The following is a 14,869-nucleotide window of genomic DNA, read 5'->3' on the forward strand; positions in this document are numbered from 1 at the left end:
ATACATTCAGGTACTCAAGTATTTTCCCCTATCTGTCCCGGTGGGCTCACACTCTATCTAATGTACCTGGGGCAAAGGGAGATTAAGATCTCCTTTTACAAAAGTGCGTTAGGGCCTTAACGTGCAGAATAGCGCGCACGCTAGCCTCTACTGCCTCCTCTTGAGCAGATGGTAGTTTTTTGGCTGGCGTGCACTATAGCTCGCGCTAATCCGGTGTGTACGCTAAAAACGCTACCACACCTTCGTAAAAGGAGCCCTAAGTGACTTGCCCAGGATCACAAGGAGCAGTGTGGGATTTGAACCCACAGCTTCAGGGTGCTGAGGCTACAGCTCTAAACACTGCACCACACACTCACCATATGTAGCATTCAAAATTGTATGCATAAATTTGGTTATATGCCCAAACTGTATGTGCCATTTAATTGCTTAATGAGGCAATTAAAACCGATTAACATAGTAACATAGCAGATGACAGCAGATAAAGACCCAAATGGTCCATCCAGTCTGCCCAACCTGATTCAATTTAAAATTTTTTATTTTTTTCTTCTTAGCTATTTCTGGGCAAGAATACAAAGCTCTACCCAGTACTGTGCTTGGGTTCCTACTGCTGAAATCTCCGTTAAAACCTACTCCAGCCCATCTACACCATCCCAGCCATTGAAGCCCTCCCCAACCCATCCTCCACCAAGTGGCCATATACAGACACAGACCGTGCAAATCTGTCCAGTACTGGCCTTAGTTCAATTTTTAATATTATTTTCTGATTCTAGATCATCTGTGTTCATCCCTTGCTTCTTTGAACTCAGTCACAGTTTTACTCTCCACCACCTCTCTTGGGAGCGCATTCCAGGCATTCACCACCTTCTCCGTAAAGTAGAACTTCCTAACATTGCCTTTGAATCTACCACCCCTCAACCTCAAATTATGTCCTCTGGTTTTACATTTTCCTTTCTCTGGAAAAGATTTTGTTCTACGTTAATACCCTTCAAGTATTTGAACGTCTGAATCATATCTCCCCTGTCTCTCCTTTCCTCTAGGGTATACATATTCAGGGCTTCCAGTCTCTCCTCATACGTCTTCTGGCGCAAGCCTCCTATCGTTTTCGTCGCCCTCCTCTGGACTGCTTCAAGTCTTCTTACGTCCTTCGCCAGATACGGTCTCCAAAAATGAACACAATACTCCAAGTGGGGCCTTACCAATGACCTGTACAGGGGCATCAACATCTTCTTCCTTCTACTGGCTATGCCTCTCTTTATACAGCCCATCATCCTTCTGGCAGCAGCCATTGCCTTGTCACACTGTTTTTTTGCCTTTAGATCTTCGGACACTCTCACCCCAAGGTCCCTCTCCCCATCCATGCATATCAGCTTCTCACCTCCCAGCATATATGGTTCCTTCCTATTATTAATCCCCAAATGCATTACTCTGCATTTATTTGCATTGAATTTTAGTTGCCAGGCATTAGACCATTCCTCTAACTTTTGCAGATCCTTTTTCATATTTTCCACTCCCTCTTCAGTGTCTACTCTGTTACAAATCTTGGTATCATCTGCAAAAAGGCACACTTTTCCTTCTAACCCTGCAGTAATGTCACTCACAAACATATTGAACAGGATCGGCCCCAGCACCGAACCCTGAGGGACTCCAGTACTCACCTTTCCTTCCTCCGAGCGACTTCCATTAACCACCACCCTCTGGCTTCTGTCCGACAGCCAGTTTCTAACCCAGTTCACTACTTTGGGTCCTAACTTCAGCCCTTCAAGTTTGTTCAACAGCCACCTATGAGGAACCATATCAAAGGCTTTGCTGAAATCTAAGTAAATTACATCTAGTATATGTCCTCGATCCAGCTCTCTGGTCACCCAATCAAAAAATTAAATCAGGTTCGTTTGGCACGATTTACCTTTTGTAAAGCCATGTTGTCTTGGATCCTGTAATCCATTAGATTCAAGGAAGTACACTATCCTTTCTTTCAGCAACACTTCCGTTATTTTTCCAACAACCGAAGTGAAGCTCACCAGCCTGTAGTTTCCTGCTTCATCCCTGTGACCATTTTTGTGAATAGGGACCACATCCGCTCTCCTTCAATCCCCAGGAACCACTCACATCTCCAGAGATTTGTTGAACAAGTCTTTAATAGGACTCGCCAGAACCTCTCTGAGCTCCCTTAGTATCCTGGGATGGATACCGTCTGGTCCCATCATTTTGTCCACCTTCAATCCGTGAACAGCGCAGAATCTACTCCATTTTCTCGTGTAACTTTGCCAGACAATCTCGGTCCTTCTCCAGGATTTTCTTCTGTGAACACAGAACAGAAGTATTTGTTTAGCACATTTGCTTTTTCCTCATCACTCTCCCCATATCGGTTCCCAACATCTTTTAGTTTAGCAATTCTATTTTTCATCTTCCTCCTTTCACTAATATATCTGAAAAAAATTTTGTCTCCCTTTTTTACATTTTTAGCCATTTGTTTTTCCACCTGTGCTTTTGTCAGACGTATCCCTCTCTTGGCTTCTTTCAGTTTCACCCTGTAGTCCTTTCTGCACTCCTCTTCTTGGGTTTTTTTATATTTCACGAACGCCAACGAGCATCAGTGCTAATTGGCCACAATTGGAATTTCTGTATGGATATTTATAATTGCTGTTCTATAAAGATGTGTGCATAAATGTTTCTGTGAGGATCCAAAAAGGGAGCTAGGCCATGGGAGGGGCATGGGTGGATCAGGGGTGTTTCTAGGATTAGCATGGGTGTGTGAGAACTCAGGAGATACATGCCTAATTTAGGTAGGGGTATTTAAACCAGGGTTCAGTTGGTGTAAATCCTCATGCCTAAAATATGGTGTAGATCCTGGCACTAAGTACTTCTATAAATGGCACCCAACTAAAACAACAAAATCAAAATAGCACCAAAAGGTTCCACAAAGGAAATGAAGCAGCAAAACAACAAAATAATTGTGGAACAGATCGGATGTACCAGTTTGTAGTTTAATAAGCGTCCAAATAACTTAAAAACAGTCTACAAAGGGTATATACCAGTGGTTCCCAAACCTGTCCTGGGGGACCCCCAGCCAGTCAGGTTTTCAAGATATCCCTAATGAATATGCATGAAGAGATTTGCATATAATGGAAGTGACAGGTATGCATATTCATTAGGGATATCTTGAAAACCTGACTGGCTGGGGGTCCCCCAGGACAGGTTTGGGAACCACTGGTATATACAGTCACAAGCGACCCACAAGATAGAAATCAAATAACATATAAAAATAAAAATGGCCCAACACGGGCCGTGTTTCGGCAAAATAAAAATGCTTTCCTCAGCTGTCTTATAGGGTCCTTGGTTGTCCTAAATATAAAAACATAAAAGTCACAAAAAAATCCAAATATTTAAAAGGCTACAAACATGCAGCACAGCTCATAAGACTCCAATGTAGGCTGGTCATTGGGCCATTTTTATTTTATCCGTTATTTGATTTCTATCTTGTGGGTCATTTTACACCCAAATTTGAGCACCATCTATAGAATAGCATGTAGCATCCAAATCTGAGTGCCACAAAAGCACACCATCTATAGAATTGAGTCTTTATATAATATAGATAGATATATATGATATTTCTTTTTTATAAGCACACTCCTAAGAGTCTTGACAACTGCTAATATTGTGGACGTTGTTTCTGTAGTATTCAATTTTATAGTCAGTTAGAAGCATTTACGAACATTTTGATAGATTACTGATGTATTTCTTGTTTTGTTTTGCAGCGAGTTATGGACCAAATCCAGTTTGCAAAGGGTGTCTCTCTTGCTCAAAGGACAATGGGTGTATCAGGTGTCAGCCAAAGCTTTTCTTTTTTCTTCGAAGAGAAGGAATGAGGCAGCATGGAGAGTGCTTGCATTCTTGTCCATCAGGGTATTACGGACTCCGAGCTCCAGATATGAACAGATGTTCGAGTAAGCAAATATTTTCTTTCACAGTTTGTTTTACTGATGCTTATAAAAACAAGGTGCAAGATAACATTACCCTTGTATAGCAGGCTTTATTTCAAGGTTTAAGGTTATGTTTATTAACAGTTTAACGCAAGGCCATCGCAGTGATGTACATTACAATAAAATTCAGGAAGGGAAACAGAAATACAATAAAAGAGACAGGGTTCTCCAAGTTGATGGTGTCCAACTGTGTTCAACAGTCTCTTTGGTCAGCAGCAGTCCACCTATAGTATTGATTATATCATGTATTGAAGACTAGTCAAAATAGATGTACTTTTAATAGCACTTTGAATGAAGAAAGAAGCCTTGATAAATAGTGATATGGGAAGGACATTCCATAGCATGGGCCCACTGCACTGACCATCAGTTTCTGGAACATATGAGTTGAGATGTTCCAGACTGAAGGGGCATACAGTAAATGGTGTCTAGAATGCAGAATCCACGAGGGGCAGTGTGGCAAAAGATATGATGACAGAAATTGAGGTGAACTTGTATGGGTAATCTTAAACACTAACAACAATATTTTGTAGGTTATACAATACCCCACTTGGAGCCAATTCATCTAATAGCAACAGGGTCACATGGTCATACTTCTGGAATTAAGAAGCAGTTTCACTGCAATATTCTGTATCAGTTACAATCGTTCGGCCTCTCTGACAAAATGCCTCTGGAGAGAGCATTACAATAGTCTAGACGTGTAATAACAAGAGCATGAATTAAGATAAGCAGTGCTCTTTGTTCAGATGCCAAATAGACCAAATTTGTTGTAATTTTGAAAGCGTAGGCTTTGATAACAGATGGCACATGAGCCTGTAGAGGCTAGCAGTAAACCCAGGACTTGAATTCAAATCCCTTTTCTACTCCAGGACCATTCCAACCCCTCTTTTACATACCAGGACAAGCCTAACCCTTTTTACACATTTCAAACTTTTTCCCTACTCTGCTAACCTTAGCTTTTACCTGCCTCTGGCCTTTTATTCCTTTTGGGATTATATAAAACCCAGGAATTTTCAGCCTGGCCTCTCTACTCTTCTTGTCTCGACTTGTAGGACCTTCTTATAGTGGCTGTTAACCCCGTTAAGAGTGTTTCCAGCCACAACCCTTTCCTGGGACTCCTATGGTGGTTGTTTCTCCTCAGGTGGGAAATGTTAAGCTGTCTCCTGCACTACATTTCCCAGTAGGCATAGCTTCCTTCCTAGGCTGTCTGTTAAGCCTTGATCTGATGTCCTTTTTCCAGCTACTCTTTCCCCCAAGACTCTTGTGTTTGGCTAGTATAGAACTGTTTGCTGGAAGCATATGGCACATCTTGCAGGTAAGGATTTATTTTAACCTCTGTGTCTGTTTTTCTTTTAGACCTTTGAGTTTTAGCTGGGTATAGCAACTGATTAATTCCTAAACTCCATGACCCCTGGGGTCCTAACCCAGCTGGTAGATCATAATATATTTTAGAAATATAAATATGGCATCTGAACCTTTGTTTCAGTCTTTTCGTAGAAACTTTTTCTTCTTTTGTTTTAATAATTTATTCATGTTTTATTTAATTGCTTTTGATTTATTCATTTTATCCTTATGTATGCATTTTAATTCAGTTGTATATTTTATATATCTTATATATGCTTCAGAAGCAGGCAAAGAAATATGGTTCATGCTGAATCTATTCCAGTACATTTCTTGTGGTTCACATACACTTGTCCATTCCTAATCTCTTTTTCTCTGTGTTGCCGCTTCAGCTGAACACTGATAACTGAGTGAGTGAATTGCTGGTTAAGCAATTGCTGACTTAATTTACTGATAGTTGAAAGGGGAAGACAGTAGTAGTGGACAGTTTAGCTTCGTGTCCACGATGGAGATTTTTGTTTTAGAGGAAGGGCTACATGATATTATGATAATGACCAAGGCTCTCTTTAAATATCTGCCAGTGTAAGCAGCCTCTTTCATCTGATGCTCATGCCGGCTTCAGCACCCTTCTGACATCACATCCTGGTCCCACGACCAGGAAATGACATCATAAGGGAGCCAAGGCTGGCATGAGCAGTAAGTGGAAAGGGGAAGATAGTAGTAGTGGCAATGTTTAGCTTCGTGTCAACGGAGGAGATTTTTGTGTTAGAGGAAGGGGTACATGATATTATGATAATGACCAAGGCTCTCTAAAGATGACCAAAAGTGTCTAACATACATAGTAAAATAGTAACATAGTAGATGACGGCAGATAAAGACCCGAATGGTCCATCCAGTCTGCCCAACCTGATTCAATTTAAATTTTTTTAATTTTTTCTTCTTAGCTATTTCTGGGCAAGAATCCAAAGCTCTAACCGGTACTGTGCTTGGGTTCCAACTGCCGAAATCTCCATTAAAACCTACTCTAGCCCATCTAAACCCTACCAGCCATTGAAGCCCTCTTTAGCCTATCCTCCCCCAAACGGCCATATACAGACACAGACCGTGCAAATCTGCCCAGTACTGGCCTTAGTTCAATATTTAATATTATTATCTGATTCTAGGTCCTCTGTGTTCATCCCACGCTTCTTTGAACTCAGTCACAGTTTTACTCTCCACCACCTCTCTCGGGAGCGCATTCCAGGCATCCACCACCCTCTCTGTAAAGTAGAATTTCCTAACATTGCTCTTGAATCTACCACCCCTCATCCTCAAATTATGTCCTCTGGTTTTACATTTTCCTTTCTCTGGAAAAGATTTTGTTCTACGTTAATACCCTTCAAGTATTTGAACGTCTGAATCATATCTCCCCTGTCCTTCCTTTCCTCTAGGGTATACATATTTAGGGCTTCCAGTCTCTCCTCATACGTCTTCTGGCGCAAGCCTCCTATCGTTTTCGTCGCTCTCCTCTGGACCGCTTCAAGTCTTCTTACGTCCTTTGCCAGATACAGTCTCCAAAACTAAACACAATACTCAAAGTGGGGCCTTACCAATGACCTGTACAGGGGCATCAACACCTTCTTCCTTTTACTGGCTACGCCTCTCTTTATACAGCCCATCATCCTTCTGGCAGCAGCCATTGCCTTGTCACACTGATTTTTCACCTTTAGATCTTCAGACACTAACACCCCAAGGTCCCTCTCCCCGTCCGTGCATATCAGCTTCTCACCTCCCAGCATATACGGTTCCTTCTGATTCTTAATCCCCAAATGCATTACCGTACTTTGCATTTCTTTGCATTGAATTTTAGTTGCCAGGCATTGGACCATTCCTCTAACTTTTGCAGATCCTTTTTCATATTTTCCACTCCCTCTTCAGTGTCTACTCTGTTACAAATCTTGGTATCATCTGCAAAAAGGCACACTTTTCCTTCTAACCCTTTAGCAATGTCACTCATATTGAACAGGATTGGCCCCAGCACCGAACCCTGAAGGACTCCACTACTCACCTTTCCTTCCTCCGAGCGACTTCCATTAACCACCACCCTCTGGCATCTGTCCGACAGCCAGTTTCTAATCCAGTTCACCACTTTGGGTCCTAACTTCAGCCCTTCAAGTTTGTTCAATAGCCTCCTATGAGGAACCGTATCAAAGGCTTTGCTGAAATCTAAGTAAATTACATCTAGCATATGTCCTCGCTCCAGCTCTCTGGTCATCCAATCAAAAAATTAAATCAGGTTTGTTTGGCACGATTTACCTTTTGTAAAGCTATGTTGCCTCGGATCCTGTAACCCATTAGATTCAAGGAAGTACACTATCCTTTCTTTCAGCAACACTTCCGTTATTTTTCCAACAAATGAAGTGAGGCTCACCGGCCTGTAGTTTCCTGCTTCAGCCCTGTGACCACTTTTGTGAATAGGGACCACATCCGCTCTCCTTCAATCCCCAGGAACCACTCACGTCTCCAGAGATTTGTTGAACAAGTCTTTAATAGGACTCACCAGTACCTCTCTGAGCTCCCTTAATATCCTGGGATGGATCCCGTCTGGTCCCATCGCTTTGTCCACCTTCAGTTTTTCAAGTTACTCCTAAACACTCTCCTCCGTGAACGGCGCAGAATCTACTCCAGAATCTAAGTTGGCTTGGCTAGGGTATGAAGCCAGGAAGGAGCTATGAGACTGGAGGAAATAAGTCACATGTAACATTCAAGCTATAAGAATAAAGATTACATGGCTCATGCAGGAAGCTAGTTTGCTGTATGCAGCACAGTTTATAGAAAGGGCAAGGAAAGGGGATGGGACTTGATATACTGCCCTTTTGTAGTTATAATCAAAGCACTTTATATAATATATAGGTATTTACTATATTTTGTATATGGGGCAGTAGAGGGTCAAGTGACTTACCCAGAGTCACAAGGAGCTGCAGTGAGAATCTAACCCATTTCCCCAGAATCTCAGGCCACTGCACTAATCACTAGGCTACTCTTCCACTCCTGAAGCATAATACAAGTATCCAAGCACAAGCTCTATGGGCGAAACATCTAGGCAATGACATGGTAAGGGGGGTGGGGGTGGGGGCGACCTCCTTGGGTGCTATCTTTGCGGGGACACCAGTGCCTCTCTTCCTCTTTGCCCCCTGCGTACCTCCTGTAAACATTTTCCGGCATGTGCAGCATCTGCCACTTAACTGCTTTCGCCGGCTTAGGTTCCTTTGTGACGTCACTTCCTGGTTGCAAGACCAGGATGTGATGTCGGATTAGGGTTACCATATGGCTGCAGAAAAAGGAGGACGGCGGAGAAAAGGGCGAATAGAATACTAGTAATGATAAAGAAGGGGTTCACGAACAGATCGGAGAAGGTTACCATGCTGCTGTACCGGGCCATGGTGCGCCATCACCTGCAGTATAGCGTAAAGCACTGGTCATCGTATATGAAGAAGGACACGGTACTACTCGAAAGGGTTCAGAGAAGAGTAACTAAGATGGTTAAGGGGTTGGAGGAGCTGCCGTACAGCGAAGGATTAGAGAAACTGGGCCTCTTCTCCCTCGAACAGAAGAGATTGAGAAGGGACATGATTGAAACATTCAAGGTACTGAAGGGGATAGATTTAGTAGATAAGGACAGATTGTTCACCCTCTCCAAGGTAGGGAGAACGAGAGGGTACTCTCTAAAATTGAAAGGGGATAGATTCCGTACAAACGTAAGGATGTTCTTTTTCACCCAGAGAGTGGTAGAAAACTGGAATGCTCTTCCGGAGTCTGTTATAGGGGAAAGCACCCTCCAGGGATCCAAGACAAAGCTAGACAAGTTCCTGCTGAACAAGGACGTACGCTGATAGGGCTAGTCTTGGTTAGGGTTCTGGTCTTTGACCAGAGGGCCGCCGTGTAAGCGGACTTCTGGGCATGATGGACCACTGGTCTGACCCAGCAGCGGCAATTCTTATGTTCTTATGTTCTAGGACAGATTGAGACATCCGGGTTTTTATTTACATTGCTGTCAATAAAAGTAAAACCCAGATGTCCTTACTTCCATTGCTTTCAGTGGTAGTAAAACCTGGATGATTCAATCCATTCTCTTTTTGTGGAGCCAAATGGTAACCCTATGTCAGATGGGTGCTGAAGCCGGTGTGAGCAGCAGGTGAAAGCTGCTGCTTACACTGGTGAATATTTAAAGAGGTACATGGGGAGCCAGGAGGCACTCAAGCGGTGGGGCAAGGTGCGGCATTTCCAGGCCCCATCGCCCCGGGCGCCAACCTCCCTCACTGCACCACTGCATCTAGGAATATTCTGTCACCTAAGCAGTGTTAAGGTATATTCAGAGATTCTTAAAATATCTTCTAATCTAATGTTGCCCAATGAGGGTTTACTGTTTGGACTCCTGAAATATAGGCTGATGATAAATGTTGGGAACCAGGACAACTTAATCTCTATGCAGTTTAGTGTGGCACACTGGTTAAAGCTACAGCCTCAGCACCCTGAGGTTGTGGGTTCAAATTCACGCTGCTCCATGTGACCCTGGGCAAGTCACTCAATCCCCCCCATTGCCTCTCCTTTTATAAGAAACAGAACAAGCAGATCAAAATGAAGAAAAATGTGATTTTATTATTACATTCAATCCGATGTGGCCACATTTTACCTGGAAGGCTGCATCAGGGGAAAAAGTGAAAACTTAAATACGTGAAATAAAAATCATAACAAATCATAATAAAAGAATCATCAAAATTATTGTCTTTACTAATAAAAACAGGTGGCATATACAATAAAAGGATACTCACAGAGAAAGGAACAAGGAATTCAGGTATAAAAATACAGTGTATGTGCCGTTATATATTAAAAAAAGGGGGGGGGACAGAGAATCAATGAAGCCCTAGTTCATTAAACCTCCCCTCTCCCCTTTTCCTTATGCATGATTGATTCTCTGCCCCCCCCCCCATTTTTCTATTATACAGAAGTGCACATATTCCTCCTTTTCTGCAAGAATTTTTTTATTGCATGTCACCTATTTTTATATGTTCAGATGGTAATAATGATTCTATTATGATTTGTTATGATTTTCATTTCATGTATTTGTTTTTGTTTTTGCCCTTGATGCCGCTGTCCAGGTGAGATGTGGCCACGTCGGGTTCCACGTTGTAATAAACCACGTCTCGTTTTGATCTACTTGTTGTGTTTCTTCTGGTCAAGTGACAGATAAATTTGCCTCTTCTTTTATATTCATTTCAGCTCAATGGAATGCTGGGTAGAAATTATACATATGGGATCTAAAGAAAGTGTGCTTTCTGGGCAAAATAAGTCACTGAAAATGTAATAGAATAAGACAAAAATTGACAAAAAACAAGAAAAACAGATTGATCTGACAGTTTCAGAGAAATAAAGCATACCCCCTCCGCCAAAAAAAGGCCCTTCCATTTCTGTAGGTGAAGAAGTCTTGCAGCTGAAGCATACAGACATTAATTCACTGTAACACAGCAGTTATTGAACTGCACCTTTCAAACTGCTCTCTCCATAAGTACCCTTTATAAGAGAGGCTTGAGGAGACGCCAATCTCAACAGATGAGGCGGCCGCTGATTGCATCGGTGTCCTAAAGAAAATCATGTCTACATCGCTGAACAGACGCCTTAAATGTAGGCCAGTATTTTGCAGGCCTACATTTAAGGCATCTGTCTCGAGCCTATGGAGACATATAGGAGGCGTAAGCACATGCAAGGCCACTTCCAGGCGAAACCACGCCCATGCCCTGCCTTGGGCATGCTTAAGTGTCCCTTTACGTCTCTGTAGATGAGCTACAGATGCATATCATGTAGGTGTCCGTTCTCGCTCAATATTTTCTAAAAACGTGCATCCCGATTGTCTGCCAGAAGGTGGTAGGACACCTTCCACCACCTGCAATCGGCATGCATGTTTTGAGAATCAGGCCCTACGCCTCTCCAGTCCCAACTGTGATTTTCCCTCTCACTTCAAACTGATGGGCAGGACTGTCATTTATCCAGTGTTCAAAGTACTTAAGCAAAAGTAAAAATAAATTTTAATATTTAAGTAAAAGTACTGTGAACACATTAAAATTGACTAAATTGAAAGTAAAAAGGTTATTGCCTAATATAATACATTTTGAATATTACAAAGGCTTCAGTGCCTAAAGTAGATTCCCTTGTCAGATTATTAATAAAACTGTGGCTTTTGGCGGTCTTAACTGCCTAATTAGGCTTTATACCAGCGTCTTTTATTTAGGCACCAGTAGGGCTTCAACCTTGCGGGTTTTTTTGCCGTTTCTAACGGTGTTCTTCAATTAACTTAGGCGCCTAGGTTTAGATGTTGGTTTTAGAATTTCCCTCTTAAGTGTCATGTCTTATTCATTTAGTTTTGCATATGAGTGTAACATTTCATGGTTAAGTTGATCAAAGTGGAAAAGAAAACAAACAATGGAATTCTATAAAGTCCGCCTACGTAAGATGCCTACATCAGCGTACCTAGCTGATGTAGGTGCCTAACCTCATTGTTTAGTAGACTTACTTGGCACCAATGATTGACAATTAGCACCTTATGATTGATATAAATTGTACTTAATTGAATGTTAGGTGTCTAACTTGGTAGGTATCTACCACTATGAGTAGGCTCTTAATCCAAGGCACCTACCACAAAGTAGGTGTGGATGGGGTGCGAATCATGGGCATGTTTTCTGTGTAGGCACCTGTTTTGGACTTAGGTGCCTAACTTAGACATAGGTATTTAGGCCAAGAAAACCCTGGCATAAATCCGGTGCACCTAAAAGTTAGAACGCCTAGCAATGCCTAAGGCCGCTTAGGCAGCACTAAGCCTGATTCTATAAAGTGCGCCTACCTTTTATAGAATTGTATTAACACTGATGCCTAATTTTTAGGCACCATATGTAGAATCAGGCCCATGCCTGTGTAGACTATCTGAAATTATTATCTCCTTAATGACTGTTAGAACTTGAACTGTTGTTATTTTTCAATTTAGGATGCAGGATAGAAAATTGTGACTCGTGCTTCAGCAGGGATTTCTGCACAAAGTGCAAAGCTGGATTTTATTTGCATAAAGGCCGATGTTTTGAAGAATGCCCTGATGGATTTGCACCATTGGATGAGACTATGGAATGTGTGGGTAAGTGGTCAATTGTGGCTCAGACCCAAAATTATGTTTCCTTTTAATGAATGAAAAGTTTATCTATTTTATTTATTGATCCTTTTTCAATTTGTGAGTGAGGTTTTGTAGGCATTTTGTTCCATTGGGTATGAATTAAATGGATATTCTGGTAAATGGACTCAAATATTATACAATTATTTAGAATCTGTCTATGGTTGGTATGTAATTTTGCAGTTGGTGCTCTTGTTCACTGTAATATCTATGACCTGTACAACATCAGACGTCACTAGAAAATTATGGAGAAATATTTACCCCCTCTTCTATAAAGCCACGTAGCAACAGCCCTGAAGCCCTTTAAATCTCCTATGGGCTTCGGGACCGTTACCGTGTGGCAGCCGCTAGTGCAGCTTTGTAGAAGAGGGAGTTAGTCTATTATCGTTTTCTTAATTTTAATCTCATATATTTGTTGTTCATATTCTAGGGGGAAATACTTCACTCTGTTAAGCTTGTTCACTTTCTGCTTCCTTTCAACAGACTTCCAGCTCCTCTTCTTTGTCCTGCTTATTTTGATTTCCTTTCCCTTTTTTGCTTTTCTAATTCTCCTTTCCAGGAGGAAGCACTCACACTAATGCCCAGATTCTAAAAAAATGGCAAGCAAATTTTTGTGCATAAAATTACATGCCATTCTGAGATGTGCGTGCAGATAAATTGGCTGATGCCAATTAACAGCAAGAGTGCTATTGGTATTAATTTGCAGTGAATTGGGTTTGCATGTGCATAGAAACATGATGGCAGATAAAGGCCAAATGGCCCATCCAGTCTGCCCATCTGCTATAACCATTATCTCGTCCTCTCTCTAAGAGAATCCCACATGCCTATCCCACCCTTTCTTGAATTCAGACACAGTCCATCTCTACCACCTCTTCCGGAAGACTGTTCCACGCAACTACCATCCTTTCTGTAAAAAATATTTACTTAGATTACTCCTGAGCCTATCACCTCAACTTCATCCTATGCCCTCTCATTCCAGAGTTTCCTTTCAAATGAAAGAGACTCGCCTCATGCACATTTATGCCATGTAGGTATTTAAACATCTGTATCATATCTCCCCTCTCCTGCATTTCCTCCAAAGTACACATATTGAGATCTTTAAATCTGTCCCCTTTTGCCTTATGACGAAGACCATACACCATTTTAGTAGCCTTCCTCTGGACCAACTCCATCCTTTTTATATCTTAAGATTCAGCCTCCAGAATTGTACACAATATTCTAAATGAGGTCTCACTAGAGTCTTATACAGGGGCATCAATATGTTCTTTTTCCTACTGGCCATGCTTCTTCCTATGCACCCTAGCATTCTTCTAGCTTTCGCTGTCACCTTTTCAATCTGGCCATCTTAAGATCATCACATACAATCACACACAAGTCCTGCTCTTTTGTCATGCACATAAGTTCTCATCCCATAAACTGTATCATTTCTTTGGGTTTCTGCAACCCAAATGCATGACCTTGCATTTCTTAGCTTTAAATTTTAATTGCCAAATTTCAGAATAAAGCTTTGCTAGGTCTTTCTTCATGTTATGCACACCATCCTGGGGTGTCTATTTTATTGCAGATTATGGTATCATCCGCAAAGAGGCAAATCTTACCCAACAGCCCTTCAGCAATATCACTTATAAAAATATTAAAAGGAACAGGCCCGAGAACAGATCCTTAAGGCACACCACTGGTAACATCCCTTTCCTCAGAGCAATCTCCATTGACCACTACCCTCTGTCACCTTCCACTCAACCAGTTCCTGACCCAGCCTGTCACTTTGGGGCCCATCCCGAGGGCACTCAGTTTATTTATTAGACATCTATTTGGAACACTGTCAAAGGCTTTGCTAAAATCTAAATACACCACATCTAGCGCACTCCCTCTATCCAATTCTCTGGTCACCCAGTCAAAGAAATTGATCAGATTTATCTGACAAGAATCCATATTGCCTCTGGATTCCAGAAATGTCACCATTCTCTGTTTTAAAAGCATTTCCATTAATTTGCTTACCATAGAAGTTGGACTTACAGCCCTGTAATTCCCTACTTCTTACTTACTTCTAGTTTTGTGGTCACGGACCATATCTGCCCTTCTCCAGTCCTCCGGTACCACTCACGACTCTAGAGAAGCATTGAAAAGGTCAGTCAGCGGAGTCACCAGAACTTCCCTAAGTTCCTTCAGCCCCATCGGAAGTTACTGCAAATGGGCAGACTAGATGGACCATTTGGCCTTTGTCTGCTATCATGTTTCTATGTTTCTATCCAGCCCCATCGCTTTGTCTATCTTTAATTTAGCTAGCTTCTCACAAGCACAATCCTTTGATAATCCATCAGGGTCTACCACTACTTCATCCCTATTCGTGTTTGTCTTC

The 14,869-nt window shown here is 41.9% G+C and overlaps 1 protein-coding gene across 5 annotated transcripts in view; it reads left to right on the plus strand.

The window, feature by feature from the left end:
• RSPO2 (R-spondin 2) overlaps positions 1-14,869 on the plus strand; it is a 226,913-nt gene that overhangs the window by 119,192 nt on the left and 92,852 nt on the right. For all 5 annotated transcript variants that reach the window (XM_033929967.1, XM_033929968.1, XM_033929969.1 and 2 more), the window contains 2 exons: positions 3,756-3,944; positions 12,334-12,477. In XM_033929967.1, coding sequence (XP_033785858.1) covers positions 3,756-3,944; positions 12,334-12,477 — 333 coding nt within the window. The remainder of the gene's footprint in view (positions 1-3,755; positions 3,945-12,333; positions 12,478-14,869) is intronic.

This window comes from Geotrypetes seraphini, chromosome 2 (assembly GCF_902459505.1).
Source record: "Geotrypetes seraphini chromosome 2, aGeoSer1.1, whole genome shotgun sequence".
NCBI classification, from domain to species: Eukaryota; Metazoa; Chordata; class Amphibia; order Gymnophiona; family Dermophiidae; genus Geotrypetes; species Geotrypetes seraphini.